Here is a 14,615-nt window from a genome sequence, read left to right as displayed (position 1 = left end):
TGCGTGTGGAGCGCTTAGCTCGGAATAAAATCGATAATGACCCTACCTCGAGGCAGCATGAGAAGACCCCAATTCCATAAGAGGGCGGTTACAGCGGCACAGACGATGGGTCTTGAGAACAAAAAAAAAAGATGGAAAAAGCAACCATGCCACGCAGGCGATCAATCTGATCGAGATCGAAAGAAAAAAAAAAACGACCATTACCAATGGACATGAATTAATGACTAAATCATGCTTTCAAGACACACCGACTCGTCGCGAGCGGACAGCGCATGAAAAGCCTTGAACTACAGGCCTGGAAAGTGTTGGAGAAGGTCTTCTATTTGTTCGTAGAAATCCCCCGTCACAAGGGCCAACCAATGCAAAAGCCATGCATTCTCTCTCTCTCTGTCTCTGTGCACACCACACGGAATCATTCTCCTCACTTACTCTTTGTCTTCTCTGGTCTCTTCAAGACAGGCAGGCAAACGGAGCGGAACAATAATCCGTCGTTGCAGTTTGTAGCCTAACCGTTCCCCATGGTCGGAGTGGAGGCCGTTCTTACCGTCTTTCACGAGGCCCGATAATCCCGAATTTATGGATTTGCACGCTACGGGGAAACTAATTGGAGTCTATCAGTCAATTAGGTTACGCTATCTCTCCCAGCTTGGCCCAGTCTAACGTGTCACTGCCTCGTCTCAAAAGCTGCAGTATTATCCTCCAGAATTATTGATGATGTGCGACTACCCTCCACCTGTCGGCATGGACGTGCAGCAACCTTCTCGCGCGGCCTTCGCGGTTGATCGACAACGATAAAATTTGAAGATGTGTCTTCTAACTTTCGTATGGAAATTGCCATATTGATACACTGACTCTGACAAGGATTACAGCGTTGGCCCATGCATAAAGAATATCTTTTGGTGGTTGTTGCTCTGACGACCCAGTTGGCTGGCTATTCGTGACTGACACATCCTGAAACGACAGACTCACACCACTCACCACCACAGAGCATATTGAAGGATCGGGCCGGCCAGTCTCTGCACGCGTACGGTGTGCAGGTTCCACCATGACTTGAGGAGTAAGAAGAAGAAGCCGACAACATTAGGACGTTGCTGAGCCATCCATTGCTGAATTGACCTGGGCCACTCACCGTCAGATTCGTCGATGCACCGTCGTGCGTCGCCCATCGGATCTCGAACGAGATGCGGACCACAAGTCTACAGTACTGTGGTAGCTTAAGGGCTGAAGCCTCTTCACTTTGAGACACCCATGTCCGGCGTAGCCCAAAGTATATTGACGCCCACGTATACGTACCCTGAAGCATTTTGCGAAGATAGACTCTCTCTGTATGGTAGGTCTCCACTGTTGACAGAACTCAGCCTACTATCGTCAGGCATTGTTGCCTCCGTATAGCGCGGTAATCACGCCTCGTGCTATGCAACGATCAGTTTTGGGATATGTCATGAGTAAGGCAGTGGTCATCGAGCCTAATGTCGGCTCATTGAAGGGGTCCTGGGTATTCATCTTTTCGGAACGACCCTAGTGCAAATTCAGGATTCCTGAACTCCTAGTTCCTATGCGAGATGATACATATGGTCGGCATCTTCTTGGAATCCTTGTTGCTTCGTTGTTTTGTGCCCAATGTTGCAGCGGAAACATACTCCGGATCATAGCCTGATTCTCCTTGTCATTTAGGTGTCTGGACACCTCGGCTGACTGTTGATTGCTCTTCCCGTCTTGAGGATTTGTCCCACATTGAGTTACGACTCGAAAGTAGGACGTAAATCATGTGGAGCACGCCAGGTTGTGAGTTTTGAGATTCGCTTCCCAGGCGAAAGGATGGACTGGCACCAATGAAATCACGTTATACCCAATAAAGACATGAAGGGACCATTGTGTGGTATACAGCCTGACCGCCGGGACAATCGGACTGACCCGATAGGACGAGAATTATGTGAGTGACGATCAATCACAGAAGGAGCGTGGTCTCGTTGGAGCTCTGGAGCTGGACGGCTTCGACCCGGCCGAGCCTGGGAGACGGCGCCAACCTTCCCAGTCATGGAGGCACCACGATCCTCAAAGCCACCCACATTTATGCAGAACATCAAGAAAGCCGAGCCATCCGTACATACATACAAACTCGGATGGTAGCCACCATAGCCCTGGCCGGACTCCAACAGCAATGTCTGCAGATGCGGAGTTGATCAGATAGGCCAAGATAACCACACCATCACAGGAATCCAAGCGGACCAGTTGCAGATGCGTGGAATGAAGCCTCTATCAGCACGTGCAGCGTTGCTCGTCAATCTAGACGTGGTCTTCAAGTTCTTTTCCTTTTTCTAGGGGCCCAAATGCTCCTCACCGGGTCTTCTGATCTTATTTTCCACGTCACTTCTAGCGGGAGTCGACGAAACCGCTAGGCCGCGTTTTAGTACTTCGTGCCACAAAAAACTCCTTGAACGAAGTGCTACCGTCGTGCCAATTTGTGCACTGGTCAGCCAAGTTTTTCGACAATTGAGCTGCTGAGTTGATCGGTTCCAGGGGCGGCTTAGATTCTTCAAGCCCGATCCCAAATGGGGACACTACATAACTTCCACGTTACCAGCCATGCGACGAGGAGTCCAAGATCAACCTAGTTATGGGCCGTGGGGAGAAAGCTCACCCCGACGGATTGTCTTGGAAGGGACCCGCCATCCTGGAGTTTTGGGGCCAGGCCGTCGGTGGTATGACCGTACTATGATGCTATCGTGAGTTCTCGAACACCGCTTCGAAAGGCACAACGGTACTTCTGTCGGAGTCCGGATAGTCAGGAGCGGTAAGTACTGAGTCTGCGGAGTAAGATCAAATCTTCCCGTCTCTGGATAAATAAGATTCTGAATAGTAATGCGGTTCGCTGGGCCTTTTAGGCGCACAAGGCTAGTCGTAGTCGTAGTGCCCACGGCCCACAGCGAGGGCTTCCTGCCACCTGGGTACAGCTAACTGCCGCCCTGTTCTGTGACGTGCATGGCCAATTGCCTATCCCTGCCTGCATGGGGCATAGCATCGAATCCTTGGATTCCTTGGAGGTGCCGGCCTCCACTAAATCCGACCATGACCATGGTGACGGCGCGCCTCTTAGGTGCTCCGGGTCGCTCACGATGTTTCCCCAGCCCCATCGGGCCCACGCCCCTGCTAGTAGCCCCTTAGTGCTGGCGCTAGTTTGCCTCTAGAAACAACCCTGGCTGGCGACCAATTAAACCGCTCGTATGGGTGCTACTTTCGATGAGCGTCCGCCGACATGGCATAAATAATCATAATACGGCAGTAATAATGATAATAACACACCGAATCCAATGCGAAAAGGTCCAAAGGTCGAAAGATTGAAACAAACAACACACTTGCGTCACATCCTCTGAGCCCTTCCTCTTTCTGCCCAATTGGAGTCTGATATTCGATCTCCAACATTTTGCTTTGTCTTGAGGAAACACAATCTGCTCCTTCACACTTCCATTCAAGGCGAGGCACAGATGGATGCAGACCTGGCTGTTGCAAATAACACAAAGTACGTGTCTGAGCCTGCTTCGTTGTCAAGTCGATGGCCTGGAGCGAGGAAGCCGTTGAGCGCTGCTGGGCAGTCTTGCGAGCCCCGTACAACACGTGTATGTTGGTACCGTATTGTACGGACAGGTATATGACATGCTTTCTTTTTTGCTCGCCTCGAATATTCTATTAATATTTTTTCATTATTTCTTTTCCATTTTATCTTGATTTTATTTTATTTTATTTTATTTTCTATTTTAGTTTGTTTTTTTGGGTCTTTCAGTCGGAGCCATGCTCTCTCTTCTATGCTCGATGATGGTTCATAGCCAATACTGTACCTTCACACCGCTGGATGTGATCCTCTACAGGCAAACTTCCCTAACGGCTCACGATCATCCTATCGACTTAGCTGTCTCTAGTGTAGCTGTTGTAGACCTCGCTGCTCTTAAACCATACCCTCCCCGTCCTGGCTTCGACCCCGTTTGGCCTGTATACTCTTTACCACCTCCTCTTCCTCTGTATGTTCCCACTTGCTCCCTCTTCTTGTTCTGTTGTCCTTTCTGTTTCATATATTCTGTTAATTTACAATCCTTCGCTCGTATCCTCCATTCTTAATAAACTTTGCTTACCTTGTAGTACGACGGGCGAGTGTGCTGTTCTTGCTACCCAACAACACGACACCAAGGAGAAAGTCGGAGTCTAGCATCAACCACCATTACCCAACACCAACACCCATTGCCTGTCTACCATCACCTGCCATCCGTCTTCCTACTTTCTCTATCTTTCTCTCCCCCTCTCTCGCCTTCCGTCTTTACCCTTCACCGTGGCTACCCTTGGGATCAGCGTGTTGACGTCCCCTTCTTATTCTTCTCATCCGTTACGTTCACGCCAATATCATTCGCTGTCTGACTACCACCTTGCCCAATCCGTTCCCGGCTCCCTCTCTCGTGCTCCTCTCCACGAGTCTCCATCGACTCTTTCGGAGCGAGAGGGGGCCCCGCCATGCCCTGGACTTCCTCTACAGCGCTCTACTGAAAGCAACGCGGAGCATATGTCGAAGAACCCTCCGGTCTCAGCTCCTTCGCCAACCGGTGCACATTCGCGTGAGAGCCGCGGCTCGCTCGAACGGAAGAGACGCCATACAAATGATGAATTCTCTCCCACCACTGAGTGCCGTGATGCCGTGCGTCCTCGGCCGCTTTCCTGGCATCCGTCTGCGCCTGTAGAGCCACCGTTGCAGCCATCACAGCATCGCCCCATAGGAGTCAGCTCGATCCTGAATCAGCCTGCAACGGAAACACCTGACATCCGGACGGCTACTGGAGACAGCGGCCACGAGGGCCCTGGGGAGAGACTGTCGGTAGACCCGCCGTCTCATTCTCGGTTTCCCTCTTCTTCATCAATCCATCTACCGTCTCCGTCCATAAACCCAGCAAACCCTACAGTCTTGTCACCTGCGATAACAAACCGCCAGGGCATCTCGCCTGTTTCGCCGTCAGCTCGATTCGTTGGGGCTGCAGGGTACTTTCCTGCGAAGTCAGGTCTAGGACAGCCTCCGCTGGCTCAGCAACTGCCTCGATTACATACTGTAGCCCCCAGCTCGCCTTTACCGATGACGGACACCAGCAATCCCCCGCCTGTGTCTGGCCATCACCACCAGACTTCCACAAACTCGACATCAACGTATACTAGTCATCGAGCCAGCACAAACCACACCCCGACTCCCGGCTCAAAGGAGGCGAGCCCAACAACACCCGCATCCGTCCTCAGTCAAATAGGGAGATCATCACCGGGTATTTCGGCGACGACTGCACCCCACTCAGCTTCAGTATACATGAACACTCCCATGTACACGGCAGTCGATCCCATCACCCGATTACCGATAGTTGTGGCTGGTCAGAGGGCTTCCGGGATTGAGGCTCCTCCAGGCATGATACCTTGCTATGTTGACCACAAACCCGGTTCCTCAACTCAAGCCGAAAAGCGTAAGGCAAATAGCAATGCGTCGAGGAGATTCCGTGACAGGAAACGAAACGAGATGCAGATGGAGCAGAAAATCACTGCACAGCAGGATGAGATCCGGAAGCTAACGGAGACGGTTCAGAAGCAGGCTGATGAGCTGCGCGTGGCCGTGGAACAGCGAGATTTCTACCGCTCTGAGAGAGATTACTTCCGAGACCAAGCATCTCGCTTTGGTCAGATTCCTGCCCGGCCGATATCGCCTAAACTGTTACGGCCCGCCTCTGAGGCAACTGGTGGGTCGGACGACAAGGCTGAAGAAACAACGACCGACTCCTCCTCCCACCAACGTACACCAGGGCCTATCGCGCCCGCACCGATGTCGGGAGCGGACTGGTCCGGCCCATTACCTTACCCATCAGGGCCGACCGAGCCACAAACAAGACCGATGGCTTCGACGCCGGCAGCGTGGGATCGCACTACATAGGAAGCAGGCAGAAAGCGAAACCTGACGGGCTGTGTCGGAACCCAGCTCCGCCCAGATACGTCTGATTGGGGTTGATCTCGACTCCACCCATCACCTCTTCTGCATTGACGAGGTCTTCCGGTTACTGAGAAGTACTTGTGTACGTTTTGCTCAAGTGAGGGTTCATACTTCATTAAGCAATTATAGGGCATCATAAGGTGGCGTAGCTCATCTTTTGCCCTTACAACGCTGGCATACCTGCCAAATGTTTATATATTGTTCACGTGAATATACGTTCTTGGCTAGCTTAGCTGTTGTGAACGGCGGACACTTATTGATCAACCTGACGTGGGGGGTTTGTTTTGGGTTCTGTTTCATAGTGGTGTTGGTGGTCACTCTGTTTTATCAGTCGGCTGGTTTTACTCTGCAACAACTTTATCATCTTGAGAGATATGTCTACCGACGACTCAGCTAGACTGTAAAGTATATACAATGCATTTGCTTATATTTGCTTGTTTGTCGGCGGGCATCCGAAGTTCCTTCGGAGAAGTAGACGGAGTATTCCATGCTAGGCCTAGCGCAGCCTGAGGCAGCCAACCGTTGTCGCGGGATCCCCACGTGCCTTTGCTGAACTGTCAACTACCCAGGCATCCTGTTTCGTCCCTTGCGTACTTGACTGTCACCTCGTCCTCAAGGTTGCTCCACGCCTCGCACTCAATGGGTCAAACCCCCCCCTTCTTCCCGTCTGCACGTCTGATGGCTCTTTCTGTAACCGATAGCGGACCGACTAGGCATCGTTGATCCACAATATCTCAGACAATGCAACTCAGTCGAATATGAAGGGGCTACAGCCAGCATTTAAATACGGCCGTCTAGGTCGGGCTCCGGGGATGAGGAGGAGCAGGCTCGTGTTCATTTCGGTCATGGCTTTTTTCACGGTCGCTCTTTCGCTTTATTACTTGCTATCGAGGTGAGATCTCTACAATATCTGTCTGCTTAGTTGAATTGGTACTTATCTGTACAGAGTCTCTACTCAGGCCCCAGTGGTCCAGAATCATTCATGCAATACGGCGGACGGTGGATATCAATGCTTCCCCAATGTCTCTCATGTTTGGGGTCAGTACTCGCCGTACTTCTCCATCGAGCAGGAGTCAGCTATCTCTGAGGACGTGCCTCATGGCTGTGAGGTTACCTTTGTGCAGGTGCTCTCGCGGCATGGGGCTAGGTATCCGACAGAGTCGAAGAGTAAGGCGTACTCGGGGTTGATTGAAGCAATCCAGAAGAATGCTACCTCTTTTTGGGGACAGTATGCTTTTCTGGAGAGTTATAACTATACCCTCGGCGCGGATGACTTGACTATCTTCGGCGAGAACCAGATGGTTGATTCGGGTGCCAAGTTCTACCGACGGTATAAGAATCTCGCCAGGAAAAATACTCCTTTTATCCGTGCATCAGGGTCTGACCGTGTCGTTGCGTCTGCGGAGAAGTTCATTAATGGATTTCGCAAGGCTCAGCTCCACGACCATGGCTCCAAACGTGCTACGCCAGTTGTCAATGTGATTATCCCTGAAATCGATGGGTTTAACAACACCCTGGACCATAGCACGTGCGTATCTTTTGAGAATGATGAGCGGGCGGATGAAATTGAAGCCAATTTCACGGCAATTATGGGACCTCCGATCCGCAAACGTCTGGAAAATGACCTCCCTGGCATCAAACTTACAAACGAGAATGTAATATATTTGATGGATATGTGCTCTTTCGACACCATGGCGCGCACCGCCCACGGAACCGAGCTGTCTCCATTTTGTGCCATCTTCACTGAAAAGGAGTGGCTGCAGTACGACTACCTTCAATCTCTATCAAAGTACTACGGCTACGGTGCCGGAAGCCCCCTTGGCCCAGCTCAGGGAATTGGCTTCACCAACGAGCTGATTGCCCGACTAACGCAATCGCCCGTCCAGGACAACACAAGCACCAACCACACTCTAGACTCGAACCCAGCCACATTTCCGCTCGACAGGAAGCTCTACGCCGACTTCTCCCACGACAATAGCATGATATCGATATTCTTCGCCATGGGTCTGTACAACGGCACCCAGCCGCTGTCAATGGATTCCGTGGAGTCGATCCAGGAGATGGACGGTTACGCGGCGTCTTGGACTGTTCCGTTTGGTGCGAGGGCTTACTTTGAGCTCATGCAGTGCGAGAAGAAGGAGCCGCTTGTGCGGGTATTAGTGAATGATCGCGTTGTTCCTCTTCATGGCTGCGCAGTTGACAAGTTTGGACGGTGCACTTTGGACGATTGGGTAGAGGGCTTGAATTTTGCAAGGAGCGGCGGGAACTGGAAGACTTGTTTTACCCTATAAAGGGCGTTTGCTCATTCATAAGTGTTGTGCAGGTATAGGAAGGTTAGGGAATTAGCTGTTTGGCTTTACTCTTATTAGACCAAGAATGATTTGTTTGTTCTCAAGGCCTTCTAGCATATCGTCAAGTGGGATAAATCACCTTCCTCCATGTGTAGGTGAACCCGCTCTTGCATCAACCTCTTGTGTTTCAGAGTAGTTTCACCAAACATATCCTCGTGTCCTCTCTTCTGCTCTTCAATCTCATATTACACTGTTCTCTATCTATATCGTCAACAAAACTACCACCCAAACACCAAATGTCACACTTTCCAGCACGAAATTTCTTCGTCGCTGACCCCTACGACATCCTCCTCGCTGCTATCACAATCCTCCTGAGGACCACTAACTCTCTACCAACCCAGCAAAGCGCAATCGTCTTCCCACTACCGAGAATCAATCCTTTCCATCCTTCTGGCACACGTCTTTCACGATACAGTACTCCTCCTACCGAAATAGATGATCCGCATTGTACACCTCATCTACACATTCAATACGGATTATTTGCATCATATTCTGACCAACGGTGTCATTGCCGAGTCGGTCCCTGACTTTTCACTCACAGATGTGAAGATTATGAAGATTGATACCTGTGTTTCTGGGGTTAGTGCCGGCTCTACTATGCAAAGTCGAGAATGACCGTGTACACTCGACGCGAAAATGCTTGTGATATTGAATAATGGAAGGAACCGTAATTGGTGTCTTCAGTTCTATTAATCCCGAACTACGTTCACACCGTATCACCACCGTCATTGCCGGAAACAGCAGCTATGGCAATCTAAGCAAACACAAGTATAAAAACACAAGTATAATTCCTTCCCAATGGGCCGTCAATTTCGCCATCGGCTTCGCCTCCAGCCGCCTGCTATTCCTTCCTTTCCGGTGAAATAAATGGTTGAGACATCCAGCTTGAGACAGCGAGTCTACGGCGATCAAGACGAAGTGGATTTTCGCTATCATTGAGATATGGTTGATGAAATGTGCAAATGCGTATATAAGGCGAATGAATACAGCTATGCGTGATGTCTAGGGTTGGTCGAGGGTGGAAGAACATGCTTGTTGCTAGAAGAAACGGCCAAAATCTGGATTAGGAGAAAGATGGAGGTCAGAAACAGAGAGCCTGTTTATAGTCGTGCTCAAGGATATAACCCGCACGGGAAGGGGCCCATTAGTGGCCTCGGGCACCTGCCTGGGCGTGCCTTCAGGGCAGGAGAATGACAGCCGCAGAAGAACCAAGAAAGGCAGCTATTTCAGCGACAGCGTGGAAATCAGAGACCGACGTGTTGGATGGATACTGACAGCGCATGGAATGTGCTCTTGGGCTTGCTGCTGAAGAGCGAAACATCTCAGGTTTTACTTTGGGAGGAACTTCACGGGGCTAATGATGAGCTTAGAACCAAAGCTTCAAATTGTCAGACCGTGATATAAAGGCCTGCGAATGTGCAGATGAAGACGAAGACAAAGAATCAGGCAGCCCAAATGCAAATGACGCCTTTTACAGTGCCATATTCATTCACATCCACGATCATGGAACTAACAGTGGTGCGACAAACGACATTTAGCAGCAACATAAGAGAAAGAGGAAGAATGATATTCAGCGTGCAATAGCACGTCACTCTCTGAGTCAATATGGGCTTTGTGAGGGAAAATCGGCTAGGGTTGTTGGCTGATTTGCTCGCGAGGATCTTGCCTTGTTGGCCGTCTACCCGACTTCATTCTTGAATCTCTGGTTCTTATAAAGAGAGACGTCATGTGAACCTAGGTTGTGGACTTGATTACAGGTCTAGCATGAGACCAATTTCGCCATGATTGTACATTAGAAAACAAATGAAGAAATATGTACAATAACTCCACCTACAGCAACGCCACGCTCATGCTTAACTTTGTCCGTAAGATAGCAATAGTACACAGCCAAGTTCAAGATCAGGCTCACAAAGCATCCTATGCTCGCTCCCACTATCACTCCTGCTGGACGTGGTCTCGTAGCCTCTTCGGCTGCTTATTCCCATATGCTATAAACCAACATTTAGCCAAATACTGACCACATATAAACATAGAAAAAGGGCCACACTCACTCCTCTCATATAGAACCCATGAAGTGTACATTAATATAGGCAACGCCACGATCGTGGAGATCCAGCTGCATTCATTCTCTTAGCACAGCTCCCAACACAAGCCCAGTGGAACTGGACACAGAAGTGAAGAATTGAAAGAAGAGATTAAACATACCGCCTCGCTGCGGCCTTGTACTCATTTGTCTGCCGGATATCTGTAATGGGGGGCGTTCGTCGCCGAGGCTCCGGGTGCAGATGGGGGTCTACGACGACGCGAGGTCTTTGACTCAGTTGGGGTCGGGTCCTTGAAAACATTTTGTTTTCCACGACAATCTTCCAGATACAAAGAGACGACTTATGGACTGGTAATGGCTTGATTTGGTTTAGGCTTGTTCACGTTCGCCCCGATAGCTGGTGTGGAATAATGGTTAAGTTAATGGAATAACATGGAAAAGATCCACATCCGATGTGGTCACTGGGGACGGCGCAGTCACGTGATATCCATTGTGGTTAACTAGCTGGACTGCATACATATCCATCCATTGTCCTCGTGGCTTGCTAACGGAAATGTAAAGCCTCCTGAATAAAGGCTAAGAGTTTCAAGTGTAAGTCAGTCTTTGAGCGCTCTGGTTCTAGCAACCTTGCAAGGTATGTATAGTTCCAAGTCCTGAGGTAGGTGCAACAGTAAGGTTTGATGGCCATAGGTCCATTCTTATGAACTGCTTGAAAGCTTACACTTCCTGACTTTTGATACATATACCGCCCTGGAGGGAGGTGCGGTGAGGTCAGGGTCAATTCAATGTGCGCTCAGAAGAGAAGGTGCGAGCATAACTTGACGGCGAACGGTTGCTCTATTCTGCGAAATGTGCATTCATTGTCTTCCTAAATTTTAGCCGTAAACCGTGGTCCGATAAACATCAGTGTAAGTAAGTGCCGGTAAATGTCGTTGATATCTCTAAGAGGAAGGCTGACTGGTAAGCACAGTCAATTCGGAGCAGTATTGAGACTGGCCATTCCGTCTGCGTGAATGAGACTTAAAACACAATGAGAAAATAGGCTAAAGTGACTGAGTCCGAGAGGAAGGTGGTCAGAACCGAGTAACATGCACTCGACAAAGACTAAATTTCCCATAGATATAATACTAAGATATGTAGTAAGACCACAGACATCGCTATGCTTGAACTGGTAGCCACCATAACTCCCACTAGAACTAGAGGGCTATCTAACACATGAAAAGACAAAAGAGGAAGCAATTGAGTCTGACCTAGTGCTGGACTGGATCGGCCTTAATGGGATTAGCCGCCGGCCGGATCGGCGACTCAACTGTGTCCCCATGAACTCCCGTTACGGTTTTCAGTGGGGTTCCCTTGCGCTTTGCATGGCCCATTTTGGCCCGTTCAGAGCGCAGGGCCCGGGCTTCGGCGTGACGCTGAAAGTTAGCCATCAAGGCATCGGCGGCACGACGTCGCGGTCGACCGCCAGGCGTCGTTTCGGCTGGAGTTTGCTCCGTTGACTCAGGTGTGACCTGGGCAGAGTTGAGCTGCCCTGTGCCTCTGGCGGGGGTAGTGGGCGCTGATACAGGTGTGGATGCCTTCTGTTTCTGGACTGTTGGCGATTGGGTGTCTGTAGGAATATCTTCGATCTCGGAATGGGGGCGTTTCTTTGACTGCTCAGCGTTTTTGGCTTCGGTGGCGGCTACATGCTTTCGCAGCAGCTGCTTGTTCTCAAATACCAATTTGACTCTGAGTGAAAGCTTTTCTTGATAATCTCCTGCGCTAGGGTCCGAGGGAGTTGTATCGTCTGTGTCTTGACGCCGTCTCTTTGGCCTAGGCGAACCCACCTCGGACTGCTTGCTAGGCGTCGATGTCTCAGCACGTCGGCGCTTGCGTGTAGGTTCTTTCGCTTTTACCGGCTCTCCAACAACAGGCGGGACAGGCGGGTCAAGCGGCACAGGTGGTTTACCACTGTCATAGTTGTCGATCATGGTCTGAATCTCCTCAGTGGTCATGAACCTGGAGACATAAATCCCCCTTTCACGGGCAGCCTCCTTGATCTTGAGCTTGGCCTTCTCCTCGGGCACATTTTCATACAGGAAATACTCTTGAGTGATTGGGATATTGCGGTCTCCTATGAGGGGAGGATACCCCATTGCGCGGTCCTTTTCTGCCTGAACCAGAGATCTCAGACGCACAGGAGGGAGGGGGAGTCGGTCATCTCCGTAGGTGTTGTTGGGGCGATACCACTCGAATTTCGGCGGAATAATAACATACTCTTCTTCATACTTGTTGACCTGACCTGTGTACACCCATCCATCCTCATCAGTCCACGGCGTTGAGACTTGCACATTATCTAAATATGGCTTGCTTGAGGGTGGCGTACTTTCTCGTCCACTCTCCGCTTCTTCCTCAGCAGACGAAGTTACCATTTCTTGTCCGGCTTCCTTTTCCTTATCGCTGCCGTTATCTTTTTGGTGCTTCGCCTTGCTTCGTGCTTCCTGTTCCTGTTCCTTCTTTCTTTCCTGCTCCTTATCTACTTTCTGCTGCAGTTCGCTGATCCATGTATCAGCTTCTGGAGCAGGGACGAAATCTGGGGCAAGTGCTTGCGCGGCCAGCTTGTAAATAAGCTTCGCAATGCTCATGATGTCAGGTCTGTGTGCTGGTGTAAACTTCGCTGGTGAGGACTCCTGGGTTGGCTTCTGTGTAGAATTGGGGGAGGAGGTTGCCTCCATAGGTTCGGCCGTTGCCTTGACAGATGATGCACGCGGACGGCGGTGCCGCCGCTCGGATTCAAACGACTCTAGAGCTCGAATAGTCGGTTTTCGCGTACGCCCAGACGTACGCGCGGCGTTGGAGGTGGTCGTGGACAGGCTGGTGGGAGAAGTGGGGGCATCCATGTGACCATCAAGACCATAGTTGTTCCGGTACATGTCTGTATCGTATTCGAAATGGTAATCTCCATTTTCAACATCGGCGGGTGTTCCATTGTTGCTTGGATCGCCATTCGGAGTTTGTTGCGCAAGTAGACTTTCCAAAGGTTTACGGCCTACATTCAGCGTTACCGTGTTGTTCCGCTTGTTAGGTGATTGAGACTGAGTACATTGAACGTCTTCGTCCCGAGTCTCTGTGGAGGCTGAAGTTGCGGTCTCCCGCTTCGAGTCTGGAGTTTGGCCGTTGGCTTTGGTTGATTTGCGATCGCGGCGGCGGGGCCTCGTGGACGTGCCCGGAGTCGCAGCTTCTGGCCTTTTTGCGGGTGTCGCTGCCCTGGCTGTTCCGTTGAGTACCGGTTTATCCTTGGCGGCGGATGTAGGAGTGGATTGAGTCTTTGCAGCTGGCGACGACTTGATCTTTGCAGCCGTATTAGTAGCGAGCTTCGATTTTCGATCCCGGCGAGAAGACTGAGGGCTCGCCGCACGGGATGTGGAAGACTCGGTGGGAGTAGCGGCGTTCTCCTGGTCCGCAGACCCATCGTTTCGAGTGGGCAACGGTTTTCTGGCCTTGCGAGAATGAGACATGGCAGCGCCCATCGGCGAGTCTTTGACAGTATCTTTATCTGATTCAAGTTTGACAGTCGTCGTCTGTTGCCGGGTTTGAGGCTTGGGGGTGATGGTTCGTTCAGATCGAGGTTTTTCTGAAGCGGGGGTTTTTGACTTGGACCTCGACGGAGTCTCTGGGTCAGTTTCTGGGAGAGAAGCGGTATGTAACTGTGAGCCCTGAGTATTGGGCTGTATCAGGTTGCCAGCACGGGTTGCTCTCGCAGAACTGTGCGAATTTGGTGCCTGAAACGGCTCAGAAAAGGCTCTATGAGTGGGAGTCTCTGTTCCACCTGCAGGAAGGGTCTTGTCTTCAGAGTTGATAGCGCGCTGAGTGCGCCGACGCTTTGCAGAAGGCAGGATCTCGTCGAAAGACGAAGTGAGGGGAGTTGGGGGAAGAGAGTACGAGGACTGAGTCAGGTTCGAGGTGGTGAGTTCAGGGGCAGGGGCTGGGGCTGTTCTCTGAGAAGCCCTAGATGAACTCCGCCGCGAGCGCTAAAAGAGTTAGGATGAATGAAAGAGATGGGAGGATGGGGAAAAAGGTAAAGGGACCAAATACCGATGTCAGATCAGGCAGGGCGGCGGGCGAGCCGAGTTCACGAGTAACAGAAGCCCTACCAACCACTGGGGTGTGTTAGCTCCAGTGATAAATGCGGCATGCGACATGCGACTGCGACAATGCATCTTGTTTGATAGTGAATGGA

The 14,615-nt window shown here is 50.8% G+C and overlaps 5 protein-coding genes across 5 annotated transcripts, besides 1 other annotated feature; 2 read left to right on the top strand and 3 right to left on the bottom strand.

Moving 5' to 3' along the window:
* Positions 1-14,615: part of a sequence feature (contig 1.26 403..389371(1)) that runs on past both edges of the window.
* Positions 238-1,376, bottom strand: ANIA_01687 (uncharacterized protein; the record flags this gene model as incomplete). Its single annotated transcript, XM_654199.1, has 5 exons — positions 238-295; positions 430-600; positions 979-1,049; positions 1,130-1,196; positions 1,294-1,376. The coding sequence occupies 5 exons, from the start codon at positions 1,374-1,376 to the stop codon at positions 238-240; spliced, it is 450 nt and encodes a 149-aa protein (XP_659291.1).
* On the top strand, positions 3,486-5,944 carry ANIA_01686 (uncharacterized protein; the record flags this gene model as incomplete). Its single annotated transcript, XM_654198.1, has 4 exons — positions 3,486-3,520; positions 3,551-3,617; positions 3,760-4,016; positions 4,342-5,944. 4 exons carry the CDS (start codon positions 3,486-3,488, stop codon positions 5,942-5,944), a joined length of 1,962 nt encoding a protein of 653 aa, XP_659290.1.
* On the top strand, positions 6,847-8,292 carry ANIA_01685 (acid phosphatase phyB; the record flags this gene model as incomplete). The annotated part of the gene is made up of 2 exons (XM_654197.1): positions 6,847-6,893; positions 6,948-8,292. 2 exons carry the CDS (start codon positions 6,847-6,849, stop codon positions 8,290-8,292), a joined length of 1,392 nt encoding a protein of 463 aa, XP_659289.1.
* Positions 10,163-10,794, bottom strand: ANIA_11312 (uncharacterized protein). Its single transcript, XM_050612839.1, has 3 exons — positions 10,558-10,794; positions 10,404-10,468; positions 10,163-10,340 (listed from the first exon to the last, which is right to left on the bottom strand). Exons 1-3 carry the CDS (start codon positions 10,695-10,697, stop codon positions 10,288-10,290), a joined length of 258 nt encoding a protein of 85 aa, XP_050468710.1. The 5' UTR covers positions 10,698-10,794; the 3' UTR covers positions 10,163-10,287.
* ANIA_01684 (putative GPI-anchored cell surface glycoprotein) lies at positions 11,647-14,595 on the bottom strand (the record flags this gene model as incomplete). Its single annotated transcript, XM_654196.1, has 2 exons — positions 11,647-14,406; positions 14,530-14,595. The coding sequence occupies 2 exons, from the start codon at positions 14,593-14,595 to the stop codon at positions 11,647-11,649; spliced, it is 2,826 nt and encodes a 941-aa protein (XP_659288.1).

Source organism: Aspergillus nidulans, chromosome VII, assembly GCF_000011425.1.
Source record: "Aspergillus nidulans FGSC A4 chromosome VII".
NCBI lineage: Eukaryota > Fungi > Ascomycota > Eurotiomycetes > Eurotiales > Aspergillaceae > Aspergillus > Aspergillus nidulans.
The sequence above is the reverse complement of the archived record's forward strand: the minus strand, read 5'-3'. Positions and strand labels throughout refer to the sequence as shown.

Excerpts from the sequence above, each read along its gene's own strand:
- ANIA_11312 (XM_050612839.1), bottom strand. The coding sequence starts at position 10,697 with ATGTTTTCAAGGACCCGACCCCAACTGAGTCAAAGACCTCGCGTCGTC. Across the intron at positions 10,469-10,557 it reads TACAAGGCCGCAGCGAGGCG|CTGGATCTCCACGATCGTGG; the intron begins GTATGTTTAATC and ends GAATGAATGCAG. Across the intron at positions 10,341-10,403 it reads ATGGGTTCTATATGAGAGGA|CATATGGGAATAAGCAGCCG; the intron begins GTGAGTGTGGCC and ends GTTGGTTTATAG.